The sequence below is a fragment of the Platichthys flesus genome, chromosome 21 (genome assembly GCF_949316205.1).
Source record: "Platichthys flesus chromosome 21, fPlaFle2.1, whole genome shotgun sequence".
In the NCBI taxonomy this organism is placed as follows: Eukaryota; Metazoa; Chordata; class Actinopteri; order Pleuronectiformes; family Pleuronectidae; genus Platichthys; species Platichthys flesus.
The window spans coordinates 3,783,778-3,805,533 of NC_084965.1; the positions used below are offsets into that span (position 1 = coordinate 3,783,778).

Below are 21,756 nucleotides of genomic sequence, written 5' to 3' on the forward strand. Positions count from 1 at the left end.
GGGGGGGGGGGGGGGGGGGGGGGGGGGGCAGCGCAGCTGTGTGTTGACTTTGTGAGTTTATGAAATTGTGCAACGTCACTTTTCCTTCAGAATGTAAGGATTTGAAACATTTTCTTATCAACCCTCCCCGGTGATATGGTTTCTATTTTCACCGCTTTCGTGCAAATAATACAACTCACAATGGATTGAATGAGGTTTTGTTTCAGGTGTTAAAAAGACATTACCACAAAACCACCATAACAGTTTTCAGGGGAGCCATTTTCTACGACTCAAGGTTAAATACTAAATGTCCACAGAGGAAATGTGCAGATTGTCCAGATGAACCGTCTCGATGAGAAGCCGTTAAACATGTCAAATGCCAGTTTTCAAACACAACACGTGAGATTTATTTAACTTGGCTGCAGCGTCGTGGTCATAAGTCTCAGGGGCAGACGCTTAAAACCCTGTGGAGGTAAATCCACAGCGCTCTGCTCGACTAGAGGGCACTCGGTGTGTCGGGAGGGAAAGGTTTTCGTTCTGCTATCGACAGTCAGAGTGAAATTACTCCACTTTCCTTCAGGAGCTCGCTGAGGAGGAGGAGGAGGAGGAGGAGGAGGAGGAGAAGGAGGAGGGGGGGGGGGGTGCGGCTCGTTTACAGGTGTCTTACTGCTCCATAGAATCTATGAGGCTACTAAACAGATTCCCATGAACTAACTCATCGGGAGGATGTGGTGGGTGAGGACAGAACCAGTAAGAGATGGGACGGGAGGAAAGTTATCGCCACTAGCTGTTTATCCTCCAATAACAGTGGTAAATAGAAACGTACACAAATATACAGTTTCTTCAGCTGAATTTCTTAAAGGAAACAAGGAAGTTTGTATCTGGAGCAATACACAATATTTGTTTTTATCATTTATAGCCTGTTCCCAAAAGATTCCTCTAAGTCACATCAGCAACGATATTATTAATTGGGAATTTGCATGTGTAAGCTCGTCTAAATGCCCAGAAAATACACAACAAATAAAACATGAAATCTTAAGTTATTTAAGTGTTTTAAAAAATGCAAATGTTGTAGTCCAATTAAGAAAGAGACACAAGGTTGAAACTGCACCTGAGAGAACAACTGAGCAACAGCCAACAACTTTTGTTCATTTAAATCCTCTAGAACTCAAGTGCAACGTGTTTAACAGCGTCCGGAAAGCTTTTACATTAATGAGGTTTTTAACATGAAGTTGGCTCAAGTACAGTAAAACATCATCCGACTGCTAACGGCCACATCTTAGTGTGGGGGGGAAAGGGGGGGGGGGGATGGAGCAAACATGATGTGAATAATTAACAGTAGAAAACGCTGGCGCCCAATCACCAGTGACATAATTCAATTTGCAGCTATTTACTTATAATCATGTTAATTGTAATTGCTCAGCTGCAGCTCAAGCCGCTCATGAAATCTTTATATGTTAGCAGCTGCACGTGGCAGCGAGCGCTTCTGCCAAATATGAGCTGGCAGATATCGAACCATTGATGTTGGTAAACAGTAAATCCTCCGGCGCCAGTGGCCAGTTCAGCTACATCTGCTCACGGTTTGCACTCGACCATAATATTGACTTTTACGGACATCTTGTGTTTTGTATCGTCTCATTTCAACGCACATTACAGCTTTTTGAAACAGTGGGAATCATGAACGCATATTTTCAGTAAACAAGGTCAAAGCGTCACGTGGTCCAGCATTATCTAAAACCTTACCTCGCTCCCTCACCTACATGAGACAGAATCAATACCGGAGAAGGAGGGATGAGGAGTATGAGGAGGATGAGGAGGATGAGGAGTATGAGGAGTATGAGGAGGAAGATCCATGTTGGGATGCACAGGCTGAGCAGCGCGATGCTCCGTGGCAGGAGGCCTGTGCCAGGGCTGGCGTTCTACCACAGGAGGCCCTGTCTGCTTTTGAAAACTTGGCAGGAGTCGGAGTATATGATGGAGCGGCCCCGCAGGGCATTTGTGTGATAAATGGATAAAGCAGGAAAAGTCATGCTCACAACTATTGAGATAAAATCCGAACTAAAGCTTTTAGTTTGTCTGAACATCACATCGCTGCCTCACGTTGTTCTCTTTGTTATTTATTCATCCGATTTCTGAGCTAGAACAGAAAATCCTTGGTAACAAAGTAAAATTACATCGCAAACACATTTAAGAAAAGCAACAACGTCAACGTCTCCCTCTTGCAACACAAGTCAATAAGTAAGTCCCTTTTATTTCCTTCAGTTGTTTTATTTTTTTTCAGGAACATGATTATCGCATCATATTTGCAGCCTCTTGCAATGAAATGGGAGTTGCACAGAATATCCAGGAGGGTCGACTTCGGGGCCGACGCATTAAAATGGATCTTGAATACATTTTCTACAGAGAGCAGATCACACTCGGTTTGTGCTGCACAGTCGTGGCATCTTAAATGTGATCCGAACTTCTCTCGAACACACAACTCACAGTCCAGAATGGGTGTCTTGATTCCTTCAGAGATCCTTTTCCAGTCTCTTAGAAGGTGGTGATGAAATTCTAATATCGCGTCCGCGTCCTCACCCTGGAGTGACAAAAACAGAAAGCGGACTTAGACACACATCAGGCTCGTGTCTCCTCCTCAAACATGGTGTCTGTTTATCAAGCTGGAAATCTGATGCGGAGTAAGTTGAGTTTTAAGAGCTTGTCCGTTCTGAATAGGCCCCGGAAACATCCAGGGAAGGTCAGATATTCGATGGAAGAGGGAGCCGCCTGCCTCTCTAATCCTTCTGGACATGAGGTTCAGCTCAATGTGAGTTTCTGCCCTAGGTTCGGCCTCCGGGCAAAACATTGATGTATTCAACACAACCCCCGAGGGAGATTTTCACATTTTTAAATCTATGTGCCGCAGAGGTTTAGCGAATCTGCTGAGAGCTTTGCAAGAGGCAGACGTGTGGGGATGGGAAATAGATGTGCAGCCTGTAGAGGAGAGTAAACCACCTGACGCCTGGATGGATGGACAGGTGATGGACAACCTTTGGTATTTACTGTGAACAATTGAACTAGAATTCCAACTATAAGAAACTTTACAGCAGTTTTATCAACAGATGTCAAAGGAAAATAATACAAATTATATTTCTGGATGATAGAAAATTTGTCAGATGGGAAATGTTGATGTATCGTACCAGAAGCTTAACATTATCATATTTTTATTATCGTATTGGATTACTTTATATTACATTTCTGCCAATAGATCCCTTTCACCTAAATCTCGCCCCCTCGACCTTTAAATTATTAACTTTAATTAAATTAAACGAACAGCTCCCTGAAAAGATGATGAAAGCTAAAATGTAAAAAAAAAACATCTAAATAACTCGATTAATGGTCTGAACCGAGTTTCTCTTTGCTCATCCAGCTGCAGCAGAAATCCACCGTCTCCAACTCATAACCACAGTCAAGCCCCCCCGCTATGTAAAGCCAGCCAGCGGTGAGCTAACTGATGATGTGGCTGCATCATTACCCTGAGAGGCAGGGAACTTTCTACCTCGGGCCTTCACACCCCCCCCTGTCTACACAATTCAATTAGATGAAGGTTGTTTATGGGCAGCTCTGGCCCATTGAAACACCATTAATGTTTCCTCTGTCGAATCCGGCATTAGCTGCCCTTCACTGGAGCTGGTCTTCCAAATGTCATGGAGCTCGTGACTGAGCAGATGATTAAGGGATGTTTAGAGAAGAGAGAGCCTCCAGGACCTTGTGCTGCAGGACAACCTCTCAGATTACCTAACAGACGCTTGAATCAAAGCTCTTACCTGATCTCAGTTGTCAATATCCGATACGTGGTTTTCTATCTGAAAGAGAACAGAAGAGAGGATTTGACATGACCTCGCAGGTTCTCGTTCATCTTCTCTAAAAGGTCACACGCTTCGGCAACAGCAGCCGCACTAACCTGTGGAACAGGGTTGGTTGTACATTATCACGGTCGATGATCAATGTGACCTTCAGGAAACAATTAAGTCCATCCACCCTGTCTCTGAAAAATAATCTCTGCTGTGAGCGAGGACACAGAGCTTTCATCCAGGACAGCTAACCCATCCATACTGGGTAACGACCAATAAATATAACATGACAGAAGGAGGCCTGGTCAGAAACATGGCCACAGCTGGAACACAGGTTGAGAGTTGGAAAATAAAGCAACTTGACTCCCTGTATAAGTTGGTGTTGAGGATTTCTAAAACTCAAGATCCATATAACAGTTATTAGTGTGAAAAATACTTAAATTTGAACATTTATATGTATATGATAATCCTCATCTACATCTTATTGTTTTATAATATAAAAGCACAAAACAGAAAATGCTGCCAAAATGGTCCCAGTCCTTTTTTAAATCCAATCACATTTTCTCGCCCATTTCACAGCTGAAAACTACAATAATACACCATTTTGTGTCTGATGTCTCAAAGTAACACAAAGCACTGAGTCTCATTTTATCATTCAGCGTCTATTTTGTATGAATAACAAAATGCTTTCAAGCCCGTCTGAGCAGCCATCAGTGTGTTAGTCTGACGCTGCAGAAATAAATGTAAATATAGAAAGATGAACACAATATCTGTGAACTACTGACATTCTTTACTTTCTGAGATATGCACATTCTCTACAGTTTACTAAATGTGATGACGTCCCAATGACGTCTTTGCTTTCTGCTGCAGAAAGAATGAGTGCTTGTAGTTTTTATATAGATGGATGGAGACAATCTCATGCAAACAACAATCTTCCACAGCCAGTATCTATCTTGAATCAGCAAATCTGTGTGTTGTCCAAAAATATTAATTCTAAAAATCGAGTTTGTTGGCTGACGGAACATTTTCTCTTTTAAATAATTATAAAGTTAAAACCTGTGACACTTCATGTCATTTTAAGAATCTTAGACAGTTTGTCAAGCAAAATAAACAAATTACTTATTATTTGAGAAAGAGAAATAAAAATAAAAACCTCCTCTTCCCCGTTCTACAGGCACCATTTCACGGTCAGCTCCACAGCTGTCCATGCAGCTCTCGTCTAAAACCCCTGTACTATGTGTCTTAAGCCCTTGGCTTTAATTCCAGCCCGTGAGTGTGTACGTGTGCGAGCCCTGTGACTGTGTGTGTGTACGTGTGCGAGCCCCGTGACTGTGTGTGGGCTCGTGAAGAGCCATGTTTCCGCCGTCTGAGCCGGGGTCGTCAGGGAGAAACTGTCAGTCCGGGCGCCCTCGCCATTCACTTATGTGAAGCCCTGCTCTCTCAGATCTGTGGCCATGAATAATTCTGGAAAATTAACTTTCAGAGAGCAAAGCCTCTCTGCCCACTGGAGAGCTCCCCAAAGTGCCTCTCTCTCTCTCTCCCTCCCTGTCAGCGCCCCGTCAGCCCTTTCTCTTACCAGATGGTGGCTGCCCTCCTCGTCGTAGTCGTCCTCACCTCCATCGGTCATCTCTCCCGCCTCCACGTCCAGCTCCCCGTCCCCGGCCTCCTCCCCGGAGTTCTCCGCCGCCTCCGACACCGACTCCTCGTGCAGGGAGTCGCAGTTGTCCTCGTACTTTCTCTGAGACTCTTTGAGGGAGACACAGAGAGTGAAGTCAGCGTGACACAGAGATCAGTATCGGTTTTTCTTCCTATAGAAGCTGCAGAGTTGAATCGGCTGCTGTTTTCAGACACATAAAGGATTCTCCTGCTGCTGCTTACACTCAACTGGACACCATCAGTTTGACCTCAACAACAGAAAATCGACTTTCTAGATATTTCCTGATACAGTTTTCAGCCGTCGTTCTTACAAACACGCAGATTCTGATATTTCACTGAAGCTTTAGGAGCGTGAACACAACCAGGAGCCTCTCTTTATCACGTTCCCTTCAACCTGATTAGCTACATGATTAAATGAAGCCGGCGTAGACACTGGCTGAAGCACGTTTTAATATTTCTGGACTTCCACCCAGTGTTAAATCGAGTGGATCAAACATCACTAAGAGGAAACTACTCAGGTGTGATCACACAGATAAAGTGAAGCACGTGTTCATCCCGTGCAACTCAGACTGATGTGACCAGTGGAGCGAAACAGCAAATGGACCAGCTGAACATTAGCTGTGTATATATTCAATATTACAGTAGGGGATTTGAAGGGGGGGGGGGGGGGGGGGGGGTTGGCGAAGGGTGTGTACCTTTTATTGAATACATCTATAGTTGTGTGAATATATGATCAATCATGGTGTCTGCCGCCTTTCTTTGAATGAATCTTCTTCTTTATTGAACCATTTGAAAGAAAATATATTTTCTCAAGCCTTCACATGTCAACTGGAGTTTTCACCTTCTCTTTTATCTGCTCTTGAATTTATTCTCACTTCTAACAAACCCCACAGAAGTTTGCACGAAGACTGTGATTTTTCTGTTTTTGTTATTTTTGTTGCTTTTGGAGTCACAGAAGAAAATGTTTTTAATAAACAGTGCAAACATGCATTTGGATAATTTACAACACACACTCTTTTTTTTACACAATTTCCTCGTGACCTTCACAGTGAGCTGCAGTCGGAGCCCGTCCTGTGGTGCAGGGCGTCTATAAAGACCTCTGCTATAAACTGAGTCAGCATGGTGTTGACGCCTGCTCCCTGATATGATGGAGAGCTCTGCTGCTCTTATCTCTCACAATGTCACAAAGACTTATAGCCGGCGTTGAGATCTTAATTTCCCTCCCTCAGTGGTCGCCGTGCTTTCCCCCCTTTATTTCTCTTTCCTCCCCCTCCTGCCGTGATCCTGCTCCTCACCACACTCGGCTCTCTGCTGCTTCTCAATCTTCTCCAGACGTCCGAGTAAGGAGTCGATCTTCATCTTAATCTGAGTCAGCTCCCGCTTGATGGTCTGAAGCTGGTCCGTCTTCACTGCTGAGGCCCGAGAAAAAAGAAACAGAAACACAACGTCTTCATTCATAGCTTGGTTAGTTTTTCATTTAGCTCTAATGATGCCGCCTCACGCGGTTGATTACCGACTGCACGCTGTCTTCTGTTAATACGCTTGGTTTTTAATTTTGGATATCAAATCATCTCTCTTTCCTCTGGGAACAACATCTCAGTCCGGCCAACTGCAAAGTCACCGAGCTGAAACTGTGGACCCGCTGTTTTCAATTTGAGGATTAGTACCAGGCTTACGCCCACCACCCGGCACCGCGCAGCTCATGTTCTGCACAATGGTGCCAATATCCTTCAGTTGGCACGAGAAGCCAAAACTGAGAGAGAGAAAGTAATATGATATTATTACATAGACACTTAGCTCTTACTGTTCCCCGTAGGAGGGAACTGCAGCAGAAACTGGGGCAGTGCTCGAGTCTCACACAGCGTAGATTCATCCAGTGATAGTAAGTTCCTCTGTATCTTATCAGTGAATAACAGGAAATACAGGAATATAAAATGTGCTTTCCAGATTTAAATCAACATTACTTAGGTTTAATATCTTTCCAAACAGTTTTGTATGGATAGTTTAGACTTTCGGACCAATAGGAGGAAGACACAACGGGTAGGTTATGACAAAAGGACGTACAAATGTCTGTAGAAGCTGAACAGACTGAAGAGCAGATCAATAGCAGCTCATGCACTTTTTTGAACCTCAGCTTTGTTTTGTGTTTTCTCTGAAATCTAAATAACCTGCAGCAGGAATTCTCGATTTCATTTTAAACTGTTTTCTTATTATTAAAAGCGGTTTAGTTTCAGGCTAATTTTGATGAATTTAAATGAACTCACTCCACTGTGTTGCTTTCACACTTTATTTTGTGGCTGATCATTGCCTCACTAACAGAACCACATGAGGAACACGGGGCACAACTTGCCCTCCCACAGCTTCTGTTTACCGCCTCATGAATTATTGCTTTTCCCTCTTCCCGCTTCGCTTTGGTCTCCGTGTTCACTCCACAATGCACGTCTGAGTTTTTTTGGGGGGGAAAATGAAGAAAAACCAAATCATGTCAGAGTTTCCCTTTGATCCTCGATATGTCCCATGCAAAGAACATCTGCTGGAAATTTCAAAAAGGAAGCCGCCGTTAATTCAATCAGGCCGAATCTCACGGTTTGCTGAGAGGATGCTTTTCCTCAGCAGCTTGAGCCGAGCAGATTAAAGAATCCGGACCCTGAAGTAATAAAATAATCTTATTCCTTAACCCTCGGAAGCTGAGATGTGTCTTTTTAAAGCAGAGGGGTGGAAAAAGAGACAGCAAGAGTTGAGACGGGAACATAAAATTCTCTTTGACACCTATCAGGCTCCGTCAGGGCCGGCGAGCAGGTGGATGAGCGCTCGGTAAACAAACCCACGACTTCATGTAAAGTTGCAGCCAGAAGAACCAGCTGCAGGAGACACACACGGAAATCAAAACGTCATATCAGCATGCAGCTCTTTAACTAAAGTGTCTCTGTGTACATCTACACCCACACAACATCACAATGCGGAGCCCCCCCCCCCCCCCCCCCCACACACACACGCCCACATGTCTGTGCACTGCTATGTTCGAGCTAAAGTGATGCATAAAACATAAACATCTCCACTCTGAGCAGATGTCAGTGCATGAGAGGAACGTGTGACGTATTAGTCTGCACTTAACTGGATTTCCCAACAGGACGTTTTTTAATCTTTCAGTAGAATTCAGGCTGACAAAGAACCCGAGTGCTGCTTAGGTAGGATTCAAGGTGGTGCAGTTACTTCTTTGAAAAGCAGCAGGATTTTAGAGAGAGGGCCACACGGAGGGCGATACCCATGCAGAGCGTGCGTGTGGAAAATCCAAAGTACTCGTCTCATGTTTTTCTCGTGAAGCAGCCGTCAAGCCCTGAAGCTCCAGAGACGCACAAAATGCACCTTTGTGCTGCGGCAACAAGGAGAAAACAGAGGATAAACACCGGTATCTCCACCTGTCTCCATCTCCTCCTCGGGATCACCTGCGTCCGTGCGCACGGGGAACTTCCACACACGCTCGTGTACACACTTGATTCCTTATTCCAACGCTATCTCAGCTCGCGGTGGGCAGCTTACTAGTTGCCGTTTGAAGATAAGAAAGTGTGGAACAGTTTTTTAATTTATTGGCGCCTCCAGGCCTTTTCCCCCCTTTGTGCTATCAGTCTCGTAAGCTCAGAGAGAAAAGAGAACACGTCCTAATCCGAACGGCATGTCATCAACACGGCATCGAGGGACGACTCGGGTTAAAGGAAACGGGCAAGAAGGAAAAAAACGACATTGTTATTTAATCAGCATTAGGGAAGATTTAGGGAATGAGAAACGGATCTAATTTAAGGGAACTGGTGATGAACTGCAGAAATGTTTATCTGGGGGATACTGAGGGTGGATCTCCTGAATCACTGGTCTATGAAGATTAAACTGGACAAAGAGTTAGTGAGGCTGATGTAACTCAGACCCGAAATAGATGATGACGAGCTCCCAGCTCGGAGGTATTAACAGTATGTTCGGGAGAAATCTTATCACGGAATGAATGGAAACTGGATTATTTTACCATTTTAATGTTTATCTTATATTTGTGTTTGATATCACGTCATATGAATCTAAGATTTAGTGTATGGGACTTATGTTAAGACTAAATCTGTTTAAATCCAAGCTTAATATAAATAAACTGTAAATTGCTTGACTTTGAATTCCTATATAAACCATGTTAAGATAGACGTTGTGGTCCCGGAAATGAGTGTCAATCATTGTAAATTCCTCTGAGATTGTGTGTGTATGTATGTGTGTGTGTTTGGATTCTCAGTGCAGCCGTTGAGTTTATTAAAAACTATTAAGTGAAATTTATCTTTCTTCAACAGAAACAATAGCTCAAAGTCAACCTCATCCTCATGATCCATCCGTCTGACAGCAGATTCTTTATTTCCCCTCGAGTGAGATGTGACTCATACACGAGTCCTCCACCCTGCCCACACTGACCCACCCTGTTGGACAAGCTAACCGTATTCTCCCTTCCAATCTATCTGGGACTGCCGGCGGTGATTTTTCATGGTCCTGGCAGAAGCAAATGAGTCTCCCGACGTACGGCAGCGTGGCTCAGACACACGACAGAGGATTCGGTGACTCTGTCCAAAAAAGAGGAACGAGATGGACTGATTTCCCCCTTCGCTAAAATCCTAAATGCGAGCGGGTTCTCCTGACAGACCTTACCAAGCTGCTGGCGCTGATAACACCGGCCGAGACGGGCAGCAATGAACAAACACTGTCACCAATTACACGGGCGGCTACGAGGGGAGAGGCTGACCAGGGCTCCACATAGATGCCCCCAATCCCACGTTAATTACATTTAGGACGTTATAAAACATCTCCAGCTAATCAGACGACCGAATGAGATCCAGACGGATCCCCGAGCTGTTTGCTGAGGGAGCGCTGCTGTGAACGCTCAGATTGTATTTGTGTTTGTTGTTTTTTCTCTCCCTCTACATCTCAGCACGGTTTGTTCAGAGCGGCTGGATTGAATAAAAAAGCTTTTCTCTAAGGCGTAAGTAGCACAGCTGAATCCCGTCGCCGCCTCCTCCTCCTCTCCGAGCCTCTCCGCCCTCACTCTTTTGAAAGGGACTGAATGCATATTGGTGAAATTGGACTGCGTCACAAAATAAGTGAATAACCAAAAAATCATAGAAGGATCTTATATTGTACGTACGTTTGAGCCCGGAGGAGGAGGAGGATGTGGGAGGTCTGGAGGATGAAGAGGAGGAGGTGGAGGATGTTTTGAGGGGGAAGGAGGTCTTCCCGCGGCGGGACGATTGAGCGAGCACCCTGGAGCGTTTGAGGGGGATCACGGCTCTGGGTGGGGGCGCCACTCTGCCATGGTAGTCGAAAAGCCTGGAGAAATAAAAACACCGATGATATTACACTACTCACACAGTTTTTATAAGTTACTGTATCCAATAACACGGCATATAGCATTTGGAAAACCAAAGTTTATCTATTTATTTCACCTCATGCGCTGCATTGCAACGTTCATATCTATATGGATTTCTTTTGGATTCTTTGTCTCAGCCCATATAAAACAATAGGTAGACGTTCACCTGCACAATAATCCCCTCACACATCCTCTCAAAGTGAAGAGGATAAAGAGAAGAAGGCGCTGAATGTCAGATGAAGGCGTCAGCATCGACTGTGACAGTGGACGTCAGTCACGGCTCTCAACAAGTCTGACAATTAGAAAAATGCCTCTGCAGATAATCACTCTTATCGCCCGAAGATAAACGAGGGAGACAACAGACAGCGTTCTCTGTATCGGCGTGTTGTCTCGTGCGTTCAGCCATTTTGACAATCGGACTATTTAAAGGTGCCTCTGAGGTAAATTGAATCTGACAAGGGGGACTTTTAATGAGGAAGAGTCACAATCTGAAGAGAAACTGACCATTAAGTAAAGCCCTCCATCCAAATAGGTGCTGTCCAGTTTCAGCTTAGAATCATAACAAGGCATAGGAGCCATATCAGGCTTTGGATTTCTAAACATCGAAAGAGTTTAACCTTTAAAACCCTAACAACTCTGCAACAGAAGTATAAGGAATTGATCAAACCCTATATTTATCTGTTTGTCCAACTGGTACCACAATATTAAACAATCTTCCTGAGTGGATTAGTACTAAGGACATCACAGGCTTTTCTGTATGTAAAGGTGGACAATATGGCGGCTCCCCAAAAGTGGAGGCATATCATCTTGATCACCCCCTGGTGGCTGGCTGCAGTATAAACCCTGTCTCCTTCATGTTAGTGGATGGGACATGGACCACATCAAGTCAAATTTATTTTCCAAATATGTAATTTTAGCTATATTCTGCATGTATTGCTCTCCACACACACTGTTTACCTGCAGGCAACCAAAGCCTGCTCACACGTGATTGGTCAAACTAGAAATAGAAACCACAGGAACCTTCTGGCCCCAAAATAGTTCCCTTGTTCGGTCCCAGACTTGTTGCCATGATGTGAATGGTACGTACCTGTTGTAGAAATCATCCCTGTAGTACTCGTAGTCAAACTCATAGCCACTGTAAGAGAGAGAGAGATAGAGAGAGAGGAAGGTGAGGCAGAGATAAGAAAGGTTGTATAAAGAGGAGCCATTTTGGATCTTTCAGGGGATCAAGCTCAAGCTGCTCTAGATCAATTGGACACCCTGTGGTTTTAGCCTAAAGCTCACGGCAGGTGCAGCAGCGAGCCTGAGTCAGGCAAAGACCACAGATCAACAAAGAAGGAGTAAAGTTTCAGAGGTGGAAAACTACAGTCGGGGGGGAAACGAACTCCGACCCCGGAGAGGAAAATCAATGTTCGGCACACGCTCAGGATGGTAGGTCATTTAGAATTCAGAGGGAGGAATAAAACTGTCGAGAAGAGGAGGAGAGAGAAGAAGGAGCTGTTTTGAAATGTTGCTACTCTCACAGGAATTTGAATTAGTATTAATGCATCAGTTTTGCCAATTTGGAGAAGTGTGGTGTTGGTTTTTTGCTTCTGCTCTTCCTGCTTCATAATTACCATATTACATCCTGGCTGTTTTCAGCTGCAGCTATAACATGCAAATTAGGCTTTATGATAACATACTGCACAAAAAAATTAATTAGTAGAAAAACCTTGACTCAGAGGGAAACAACAATAATTAACAGTAAATAGTAAATTGGTGAGCATATAAACTTTTCCAGTGGACAAACTATTAGTGAAGAGGAAAGTGTCACATTGGGCTTTGATGCTTTCATCTGTGGGCGATCAGGAGATGTGCCCGGGCCGAAGGAATCAGGGTGAAGCTTAATGACGCTTGTAACAAGGACCTCTCCACTGAGCTCCACAGGCCTGTGACCCACGATCTCCAGTCAAGGCTGTGGAAGATGTGGAGCGCAGTAAAAATCTCTAAATATTACTCCACGTGTACGTCAGCGGCTGCCGCAGGAGGACAGAGGGCGGAGGACGGGAGCTGTGAGGAGGAAGTGGTGAGTGGGACGGGTCTCACCTGTACACGGCTGAGAGCGGCCGCTTATTGCCGGGCTTGGGCCGGTAGGGCTTGGGCTCGCCTGCCATGTTTATGTCTGCAAGAGAACAAACACACACACACACACACACACACACACACACACACACAAACACACACACAGTCAGATAAATCACTCCTGAGTCATTCTTTAACACCCCCCCCCCACATTAAGCGTTTATGAGCAGTATATAAACCATTAATTAATGAGATAAAACCTAATATATAATTGTGCGATCATATAGTTATACTGCTGATGACTGATTTATCTGCCAGTTAGTAAACATTGGCCGATGAGAGTGATATATTGGTATCTGTGTTTTCCTACGTGATATTATTATCCAGTTGTGATAAATTTGAAAGATATTCATTAGCTATTTAGTTGCTTAATGTATTATTACACATACTTAATCAAATTTCTATATTCTAAAAGAATGAACCTCCAAGTCATTGTGATGTCTGAACATTCATCAACAGTTAATGAATCTTTCACAACCGACTTTATGGGTATTTTCATCTACTACACTGTAGTAGAAGAAAATATCTATAAAGTCTGAACCTGTAGTAACTACAGGTTCAGTTATACAATAGTTTACAGTAGTTACAGATCCGCTCATATGTTCCAAAGTGTTCTGATTAATTATTCAGAGAAACACTGCTAATTAATGCTAAATAGGGAGTTCAATTAAAGCACAATAATTTGTTTCCCGTTCATAAACATTCTCTACTGAACAGGCCGTATTCCAGACTGAGGCTTTCCACACTGCAGTGCAACCTGCAATAATTCAAAACCCAGGAACTGTGTCAATGGAAGCCAACCACCTTGAGAAACCCTCACGCAGAGCTAGTACTAGTGATGCTACTCCACACAGCTCAGAGCGACGCTTGAACAGAAGGCGGCATAAAAGTACCACTTCATAATAAACGGGCGTAAAACAGCTCCTGAAGCGCTGAGCTATTTCCACCTTTTCATTGCGACACTTAAATATGCAGCACACAAAGCTGCAGCACTGGAGGACATGCTCGCTAATGTCGAGGTGCAACGCGAGAGCCAATTTTCGGAGGCACAACTGGAGACCTCGCTACGCCGTGCACTGGGAAGATTACAAAATTGAATTCTCGTCGCGTAGCAGGAGAGAATCCTTGAGCACGTAAGAGCAAATAAAGGAAAACTCAGACAAAAGCCGGGCTTCAGGAAGGCTTTGATTTATAGGCAGCAGCTCGTTCTTTGTGTTTAAAACTAGATGAAATCTGGCGCACAGTTGTGTGATTGAGCAATGCAGAATCTTTCCGTTCGCTATCTCTGCACTGCCAAGGGTGCTGCAAGGTCCTTGTGGTTCACGGTCTGAGTGCCGACTGGGAGACGAGCCAGTGGGTCAGAAGAAGCTCCAGAAACTTGATGATGCACACGTGAGGCTACGTTGACTTCAAGGAAAGGAAAGCGCCAGAGAACTTCATCTGAGGGTCGGAGCTAAAAGTAGCATCCCTACTATACCCTCCGCCGAACCTCCACTCCTCCAAAACGACTGTATGGATTACTAATAAACTGGGTGGAAAGATATGGTGTGATTCAGGGAAGAACCCATTACACTTTATTGCAGATCCACAAAAGTCAGTGAATTGAAATATATTGACTAAATGTATGTGCTGTCCCTTTTTATTAAAAAATAAAACATTAGTTGACCCTGAGGGAAAAGATTTTCTTTTCAAAATCAGCTGAAGTAGTAGACAATATTTTCCAAAAATATGTATAAATTAATTTGAAAGAACTGCGTATTGGGACCAATCATTTTCTTCAAAAAAAATTATTTTCTTTTATACCAAACAACCTTTTGAAAGCATCTTCACATTGTTTAGAAGTGAAGGCCCCGGAAAAGGTCATTTCATAACCAACCGGAGAGAGTGTGAGAACAAATACATCCATCAACACGATGCCCTTGAAAGAATAAACCCAAACCTCCGCAGTGTTGTGGACTCACTCTGAATAAGAGCCTCAGAGGTACATAGATCACCTTAAAGGGACTTTCTCTTTTGCATGGAGCCATATTTTAACTATCATTTCATCCCTTCCAGCGATACACATATGCTTAACTAATTCATGCATCCTCCCGGCACCTCCAGCACCAAACAAGCGAAGCGCCCCAATCCCCCGGAGTGGAATCGCACCAGGGTGAAAATAAGCTGCTGGCAAACTCCTGTCTCCTTCTCCCTGAGGCTGCTCTTATGAGAAATAGGATTAAACCCTGGTCTGTTTGTACACCAGCTACTTAGACATGCTAAAACACAGACTTTTTATGCACAGCTGCATGACCAAGCGATCAGTGTCTGCACACATGACGGAGCATGTTGGGATTTAACGTGACGCTCATTAACCCGAAGGTTAACAGAGAGGCAGGAGGGTCGTGCCTTTAATTAGCCGACAGAAACCAAGAAAACATATAACTGATAACAAAAAGCTCAAGACTGTTTAAAAACTTCAGATGAATCTTGATGAGCCGCAGAGTTATTTAAGAAATCTTTCCAAGTTCACCTCTTTGTTGGTGTAAAACCCTTTTTTCTAGAGAATGTCATGAGCAGCTGACTCAAATAATTGCATTTTCTCTGTAAAATTTCAAGAAAATGTCCAGATTTTGGAAGATATCTGAAATGAAATCCTCTGAAATGTAGAGGCTCTATTAAGCCATGTCTTTATTGGCATTTAGGACTGATTGAGGCTGCAGACATGAGTACGGTTCAGGAGTTGAGCAATTCTGTAGCAGAAATGATTAATCAACAATCTTATCTACAGAGAATTAATCTATCAATGGCCTTGGTATGCAGACATGTCATCCATGGCAGAGCAATGAGGCTGGAAAGCAATTGTCTGTCCAGTGTTCGTTGGCTGCAGAGGCCTCATCGCAACATCCACCATCTAGGAGGAGCGAGGAATCGACGGACGAACCCTGCACCGGACCATCAAAGAAACATCACACAATGCACAACACTGCAGCCACTGGATCTGGATCGGGAGGAAAAGACCCCAAACTGGTGAAGTGAAGGACACACACCCAGGTCCGGGCAGCCTGCGGTGGGTCTGCATTGCGGCAGGTAGTCTTAAAAGGATGAAACACTTCATGATACTGAAGTTTACAACTGATGAAACCTCCCTAACAGCCGCTGATAGATCCACAAAGTGCGTGAAGGCCTCGGAGCGAGCTACACAGCTAACTGCCTTATCAAGTATTTGCCTTTGAGAAAATTGCGACCATCTGCTGCCGGTTTATTGGAGGTTCCCAGCATCAGGGGAAGCAGCGTTTACACACCAGCGTGTTTTACTAACCTCACATTTGTTTAGAGGCAACTAGAGCTTTACAACTGTTTAGCTTAAATCTCTCATTTAGGTTTTGGCAGAACACTTTGTGTCTCCTCAGCAGTAAAACCACGCGTACTGGGTCTGCAGTGTTTTATTCACATGTGACTCAGTTGTTCTTGTGTTTTTTTCTAAAAGCTTTGCTTCGTGCCATCGTTTGTTTTTCAGCTTGTTCGGTCTGAAGCTGGGTCAGACAGGAACGGAGGTGGAGCTCTCCGTGGTGCTGAACTTACTAATGGTTGCTGTGCACAGCAAATACAATAAAAAAAGGTTTCCATGTTGCTGCTGCATGAACGTTCACGTGACGCAATATCAAATTTACAGCCATGAAAGTTATTTTTAGACGTTTATGAGCTCCTTTTCTCTTTTCTCACAGAGATAGAGGGCGTCTTGTCTTTCTGTCAGAAACAAGGACCGACCAGGAGTGGATAAATATTTGAGGTGCCTTTGTTATTGGCTGAGGAGAAACACGTCGTGCGAGAGGTAAATTGGAGTGAAAGCACAGAGGCATAGAGTGTAGGCAATCACCGAAGACAAACCTGAGCTCTTCTGTCAAAAGACATTGGTCTGTGACTCCCTGGAGGCGCCTGCCCATGTGTTTTATTGGTCTCATCTGTTACCTTCCATCTGCGTCTCCCTCTGACTTCTCCTCCTCGTGCTTCCTGTTCTCCCCTTAGCCTCACCCTATCCCTCAACGTCTCTTTCTCCATTCCCCTTCACTCTCCCTCCCTCCGCGCCCGCACAAGACGATATCTAATCCCACATCACCATCCCTCACTCTCCCTCACATCCCATTTTTATTCCCGTGTCCCTGTGCTCGCTGGGGAAGCTCATTACGAGACATTTCAGTGCTGAGCGTCACCTGTGGGGCCTTTTCTATGTGACACCTGTGCCGCCAGTGAATGCTCCGTAAGACGTATTCCTCCCCTCTTTTCATTAGCGAGGGATGAATAACAGCACCAGAGACGGAAGGCTCTGGTGCTTGAGGCTGTGGATTGAGGCTGTGGATAACTCAGGGCTGTACACTGAGCCATATGGCTTCATATTGCAGGGGAATCACTGGGATGAGAAAACACGCCGGTGGAGAGACTCAGGAATGTAAAGGGAGTGTTGTGAGAACGCAGAGACGATCCTGGAAGGAATGTGAATGAGCTTCTGTGGGGAGCACGAAAAACTGCTGAAGCCACAACAAATCAGACTCTAATCCGTCGAGCCACTTTTACTGAATTCTTATAGGGGCGTTAAGAAGAAAAGGAATTTTCACAAAGCTGAAATATAGCCCCTCATTGTGAAAATATTTTTTTAGAAAGATGGAGATGTACTGTGTAACCACGTTATGTATATAAAGATGGACGACATGCCAGGTGATAAACCCTGCCTCCTCCATGTTAGCACATGGGGCATGGACCAAACTAAAAATGAAAGAACACATCAAATAAATGATGGTTTCTGTACGTTCTGATATTTCTGATCACAAGGATACCACACAATTTTGTGGAATGATGATGGAAATGTGAGGAGAAAGTCTATAAATAATAAAAATTTGGTGCGGATCCGAACAAAGAGTGATCCAGGATATATTTTGTTATGTCTTTCTTTAACATTGTGTGTTTAAATTTGTACTGAATTCCTAGAGAATAATTCATGGATCTCGATGAAAAAAGGACTGATACCTATGATTAAGTGCTAATTGGTGTATCTTGATTTGAATAAAGGGGACTGTTGGTCCTTGTAGGGGGTTGGTGCTCTACTGAGTCGGTTCTAGTTCGTTATTTGTTGCTATAAAAGTCAAACAGATCGGGCGAGTGCATCATCGTGGTGTTAACATCTGTGGCTTCACTCACTTCTGCACAGACTCTGGATCTTATTGACGTCAAAGGCACAAAATGGCGGCACCCGTAATAAGGATATTTTGGCTTGTCCATCTTTATTTACTCTCCCTTTCACACAGACGTCGATCAGGCTATATGACCATCTCCACCCCCCCATGCAACACTTGAACATGTTGCGTCAATGCTTCTTCTTTACCTCCACTCTACCTCTCTCTCAGACGGAGGAGTGAAAACCATCTAATAGCCCGAGGCTCCACAGGATAACAATCAGGCATGGCTAGCACAGGTCACCACTAGGTCAGGGAGAGGGAGAGAGGGATAGATTGTGTCTTGGTGAGCCAAAGAGCCTCTTTGTATTAGTGTGGGCAGAGAGTTGGAAGATGGACAGACGGGCAGATTCTTTCAAATCTATTTCTCCTGCAAGACGCTGTTCTTATCAGACATAACTCTGCTGAAATAATAATCCGATCCCTCAGCTTTCGCCGGCTCATATGCGGACGGGCTTTTCTTTAAAAATGTGGTGAGGAAGATTATTGACTGGATATGAGGCGAGTCACGTCCATCGCTGTAGTCAATCATAAGAACAAACGATTCCACCGCTTTACTAACTGAAAAACAGGCTGAACACCATTTACATCTCCAGCAGAAACCAGGAGCCACCAGTGACTCATGCCCTCATTCTGAGTTGCACCAGCTGCACGGCTGAGAACACAGCGAAAGCCGTAATCTGCATGTCAGACGAACTTGCTAGTACCATGTCAAATTTCACCCGGCAACAGAAAAACACAGCTCAGCTGGTTCAGTAGGTTTTCACTGCTGCAGATTCATCACCCGCTGTGTTGAAGCAAACACGCAGTAATAGACAAAAAAACAATCTCCATCATCGTTCAGTTCCCTCCACATGCAGAGAGTCAGGTTTTGGTTTGAGATCACATGGGATTTAAAATATAGATCCAGTCCCTCTATAGCCAACGTTTGATACCTTCTGTATATGAAAATGGATAAAGTCTTATTAAAACAAATGAGGAACAACTGGAAATATCCCGGTACCTTCAACTGACGGCCTTGACATTGACTGTGAGTATCATTATTTTATCTCGAGGGCCCACGTGTTTCTTTGCTGACAACATGAAAAATAGAGAATCTTTGTGATTCAGCAATGTCAAAGGAATAAAATCTGTGATATTTCATTTATAGGGCGGTCTCTCTAACCGCGAACATCCCGCCTCCATCAAAGAACAAAAAGTCCTTTCTCCTCCTCATTACATAAAAAGCTGCGGCGCCTCCTTCTGAGTTATATCTCAGATGAGCAGCCCGGCGACGAGGTGATTGACTGCAATAAACCTCCTTTCAGACGTATCAGCAAAGACCTTCAAAGAATGAGAAATGTGTTCCTTTCTTTTCCAATAAACAAGAGGAAAATTCAGCCCGGACCAGAGCTGATGGCTCTGCAACACATTAGTTACTTTTTCTCTGTCATTTCATTCTCCTCTCCTCGCAAACGCCAACAGTCTATTTGACGAGATAAACATTAAAGGCAAAGACGGGAGAGAAAGGGAGAGAATGAGGGAAGCTAGACGCCGAGGGAGCTGCCGATCATCTCCTCGCGGAACGAGAAACTCTGCCGCCAATCTCCCCAACGTCTTAATTAATTGAGCAAAGTAACTAATCATGCAAATTGTTCCTCAGCAGGAGCGATGCGAGCAACGAGGCGAGGGAAGCGTGGAGGAGCTGAAGCAGGCAGGTGATGGACGTGCAGGAGGGACCGGTACCGATGTGGGGGAATTCGTCTTCCCTCTCCGGCTCCAGCGCGGTTGCTTTTGATGTGAGCTCCTCGATGAATTGTGAATCCGGTCCAGTCTTCGAGGACGGCAGAAGGTCTGAGCGGAAGGAATTTGCCACATCTAATTCCAGACGCCGTAGATCATGTCCTGCAGACGAGGCCCCGGCTGGCACGGGGATCATGAAACGCCAGGTACACGTTTCATCTCTGGCCGATAAGGGACGTATCTCAGGTGTCGACTGACAACTTAATTGACAGGTTTCCATGAAACCTCAGTGTGAATTAGAATCAAATGTGTCATCCCAGCAGATCCTGACAGGTTTTCATTTTCACTGAGTCCTTCCGGCTTCGTGCAGAATCAGACGTCAACTTTCTCTGCCAGACATGAGCTTTGTTCATAACTTTTCTGTGCATGAGAAGCTTTAAATCAAAGATCACACGACGCAGCAAGCAGCTTGTTTATGAACAGCTCTCGACAACAGGAGTCACAGGAGGCCGCCGCAGTGGCCCGCTGTCGTCTAATTACACAGAAGAAAAGAGTGGCGTGGAGACGTGGGGCGACAATCTGCATATCAAAGCTTTGGTTCCAGGAAACTGTGAAGACCGAACATCACACGGGGAGATTCAGGAGAACCACGAATCAAAGTTCAAGGTGAGGTGGGGCTCTACATTTTCCGTTTGGTTATAAGATTTAAGCTGACACGTAAAAGTATCTATGAGGAATTTATGCTTTTGTTTTTTTCGCATATGATCATGAAATAAATGTATTTTAGTTTTGAACTGCTGGAATAACAATCTGAAGAAGTTTTCTTGGGCTCTGGGCAAGTAAACAATATTCAATTCAATAAATATCTTCATATAAAACGTGAAACTTCACAACTTCCAAAGTAACACACGCCTCACACTTCTGCACAACTGGAACCACAACTGTTCACAGCCAACATTTGCAAAGCAGTCGCCATTTGTCTGTTTTCTTCGTTGTAGAGTTTCCAGAGTTTCTTCTTCCTCGACTGCTCAGTGATGACCAAAGCCTCTAAACTCACATCCTCCTTCGATCCTTCTCCTCTCTAATCCCAGTCCAGATTCTTACGTGACTACAACAGATCATTACAGAACTGGAGCGTCCCTCTCTCTGCAAACACTCGAGCGTGACTCTCAGTCTGCTGCACGGCCTCAGCCCCTCTCTCTGCGGCTCCACCGTTCAAACTCCGAAAGGGGATCAGCTCATAATCCCCGGCCCCTTCAGGCACCGGCACAACAGATAAAGGCGCCGCATCGGTTTGAGATCCCATTTCTCTGTGTGACCTGTGAGAGCCAGTGAGCCGTCTCCCCCACGAGTCAACAATGACACACTTCAAAAAGCAGACGATTTGGACGGCCGGTCGGATGAACATGAAGCGGCGAGGGGGCTTAGCGGCGAGGGAGCCAGGCAGGACATCAAACACCCGTATTTAGAGAAAAAAGTCTCCTGTGAGAAACATTGATGATCGACAATAATCAGGACATCGCCTTCCACTCTCCTCAATTCAACTTTCCACAAACAGGCCCTTTGTTGTCTCTCTGACTTGCTCCATCATCCATCTGCTTTAAATGTCCCGCTTGGACATTTATATTTCATTTAAAAAATGGAACAAAGAGAATCGCTGATTGAGAGACGTCTGACAGGCACGTCGGCTGCCGGCCTACATGCCCACGTCACTCATCCCTGCATGAGAGAGCGAAGCTGGAGAGTTCTTCAATTATTCCACCAAGCTTGAATTGACAATTGACAGATGCAAATTTTCTCCGTTCCTCGGGATGGTGCAGTCTTATCTGTCGGCTGGGCACATTAGATC

General features: G+C 44.6%; 1 protein-coding gene across 6 annotated transcripts in view; it reads right to left on the minus strand.

Moving 5' to 3' along the window:
- Positions 1–1,638: 1,638 nt before the first annotated feature.
- LOC133933093 (RNA-binding Raly-like protein) overlaps positions 1,639–21,756 on the minus strand; it is a 74,326-nt gene continuing 54,208 nt past the window's right edge. For 3 of the 6 annotated variants that reach the window (XM_062380051.1, XM_062380050.1, XM_062380054.1), the window contains 7 exons: positions 12,940–13,015; positions 11,942–11,989; positions 10,633–10,814; positions 6,764–6,880; positions 5,389–5,558; positions 3,786–3,824; positions 1,639–2,557 (listed from right to left, as the gene is read on the minus strand). In XM_062380051.1, the coding sequence (XP_062236035.1) occupies positions 3,792–3,824; positions 5,389–5,558; positions 6,764–6,880; positions 10,633–10,814; positions 11,942–11,989; positions 12,940–13,015 (626 nt within the window). In that variant the 3' untranslated portion in view covers positions 1,639–2,557; positions 3,786–3,791. Of the gene's footprint in view, positions 2,558–3,785; positions 3,825–3,922; positions 4,007–5,388; positions 5,559–6,763; positions 6,881–10,632; positions 10,815–11,941; positions 11,990–12,939; positions 13,016–21,756 lie in introns of all 6 variants that reach the window. The other 3 variants (XR_009912019.1, XM_062380052.1, XM_062380053.1) reach the window with 3 other exon arrangements.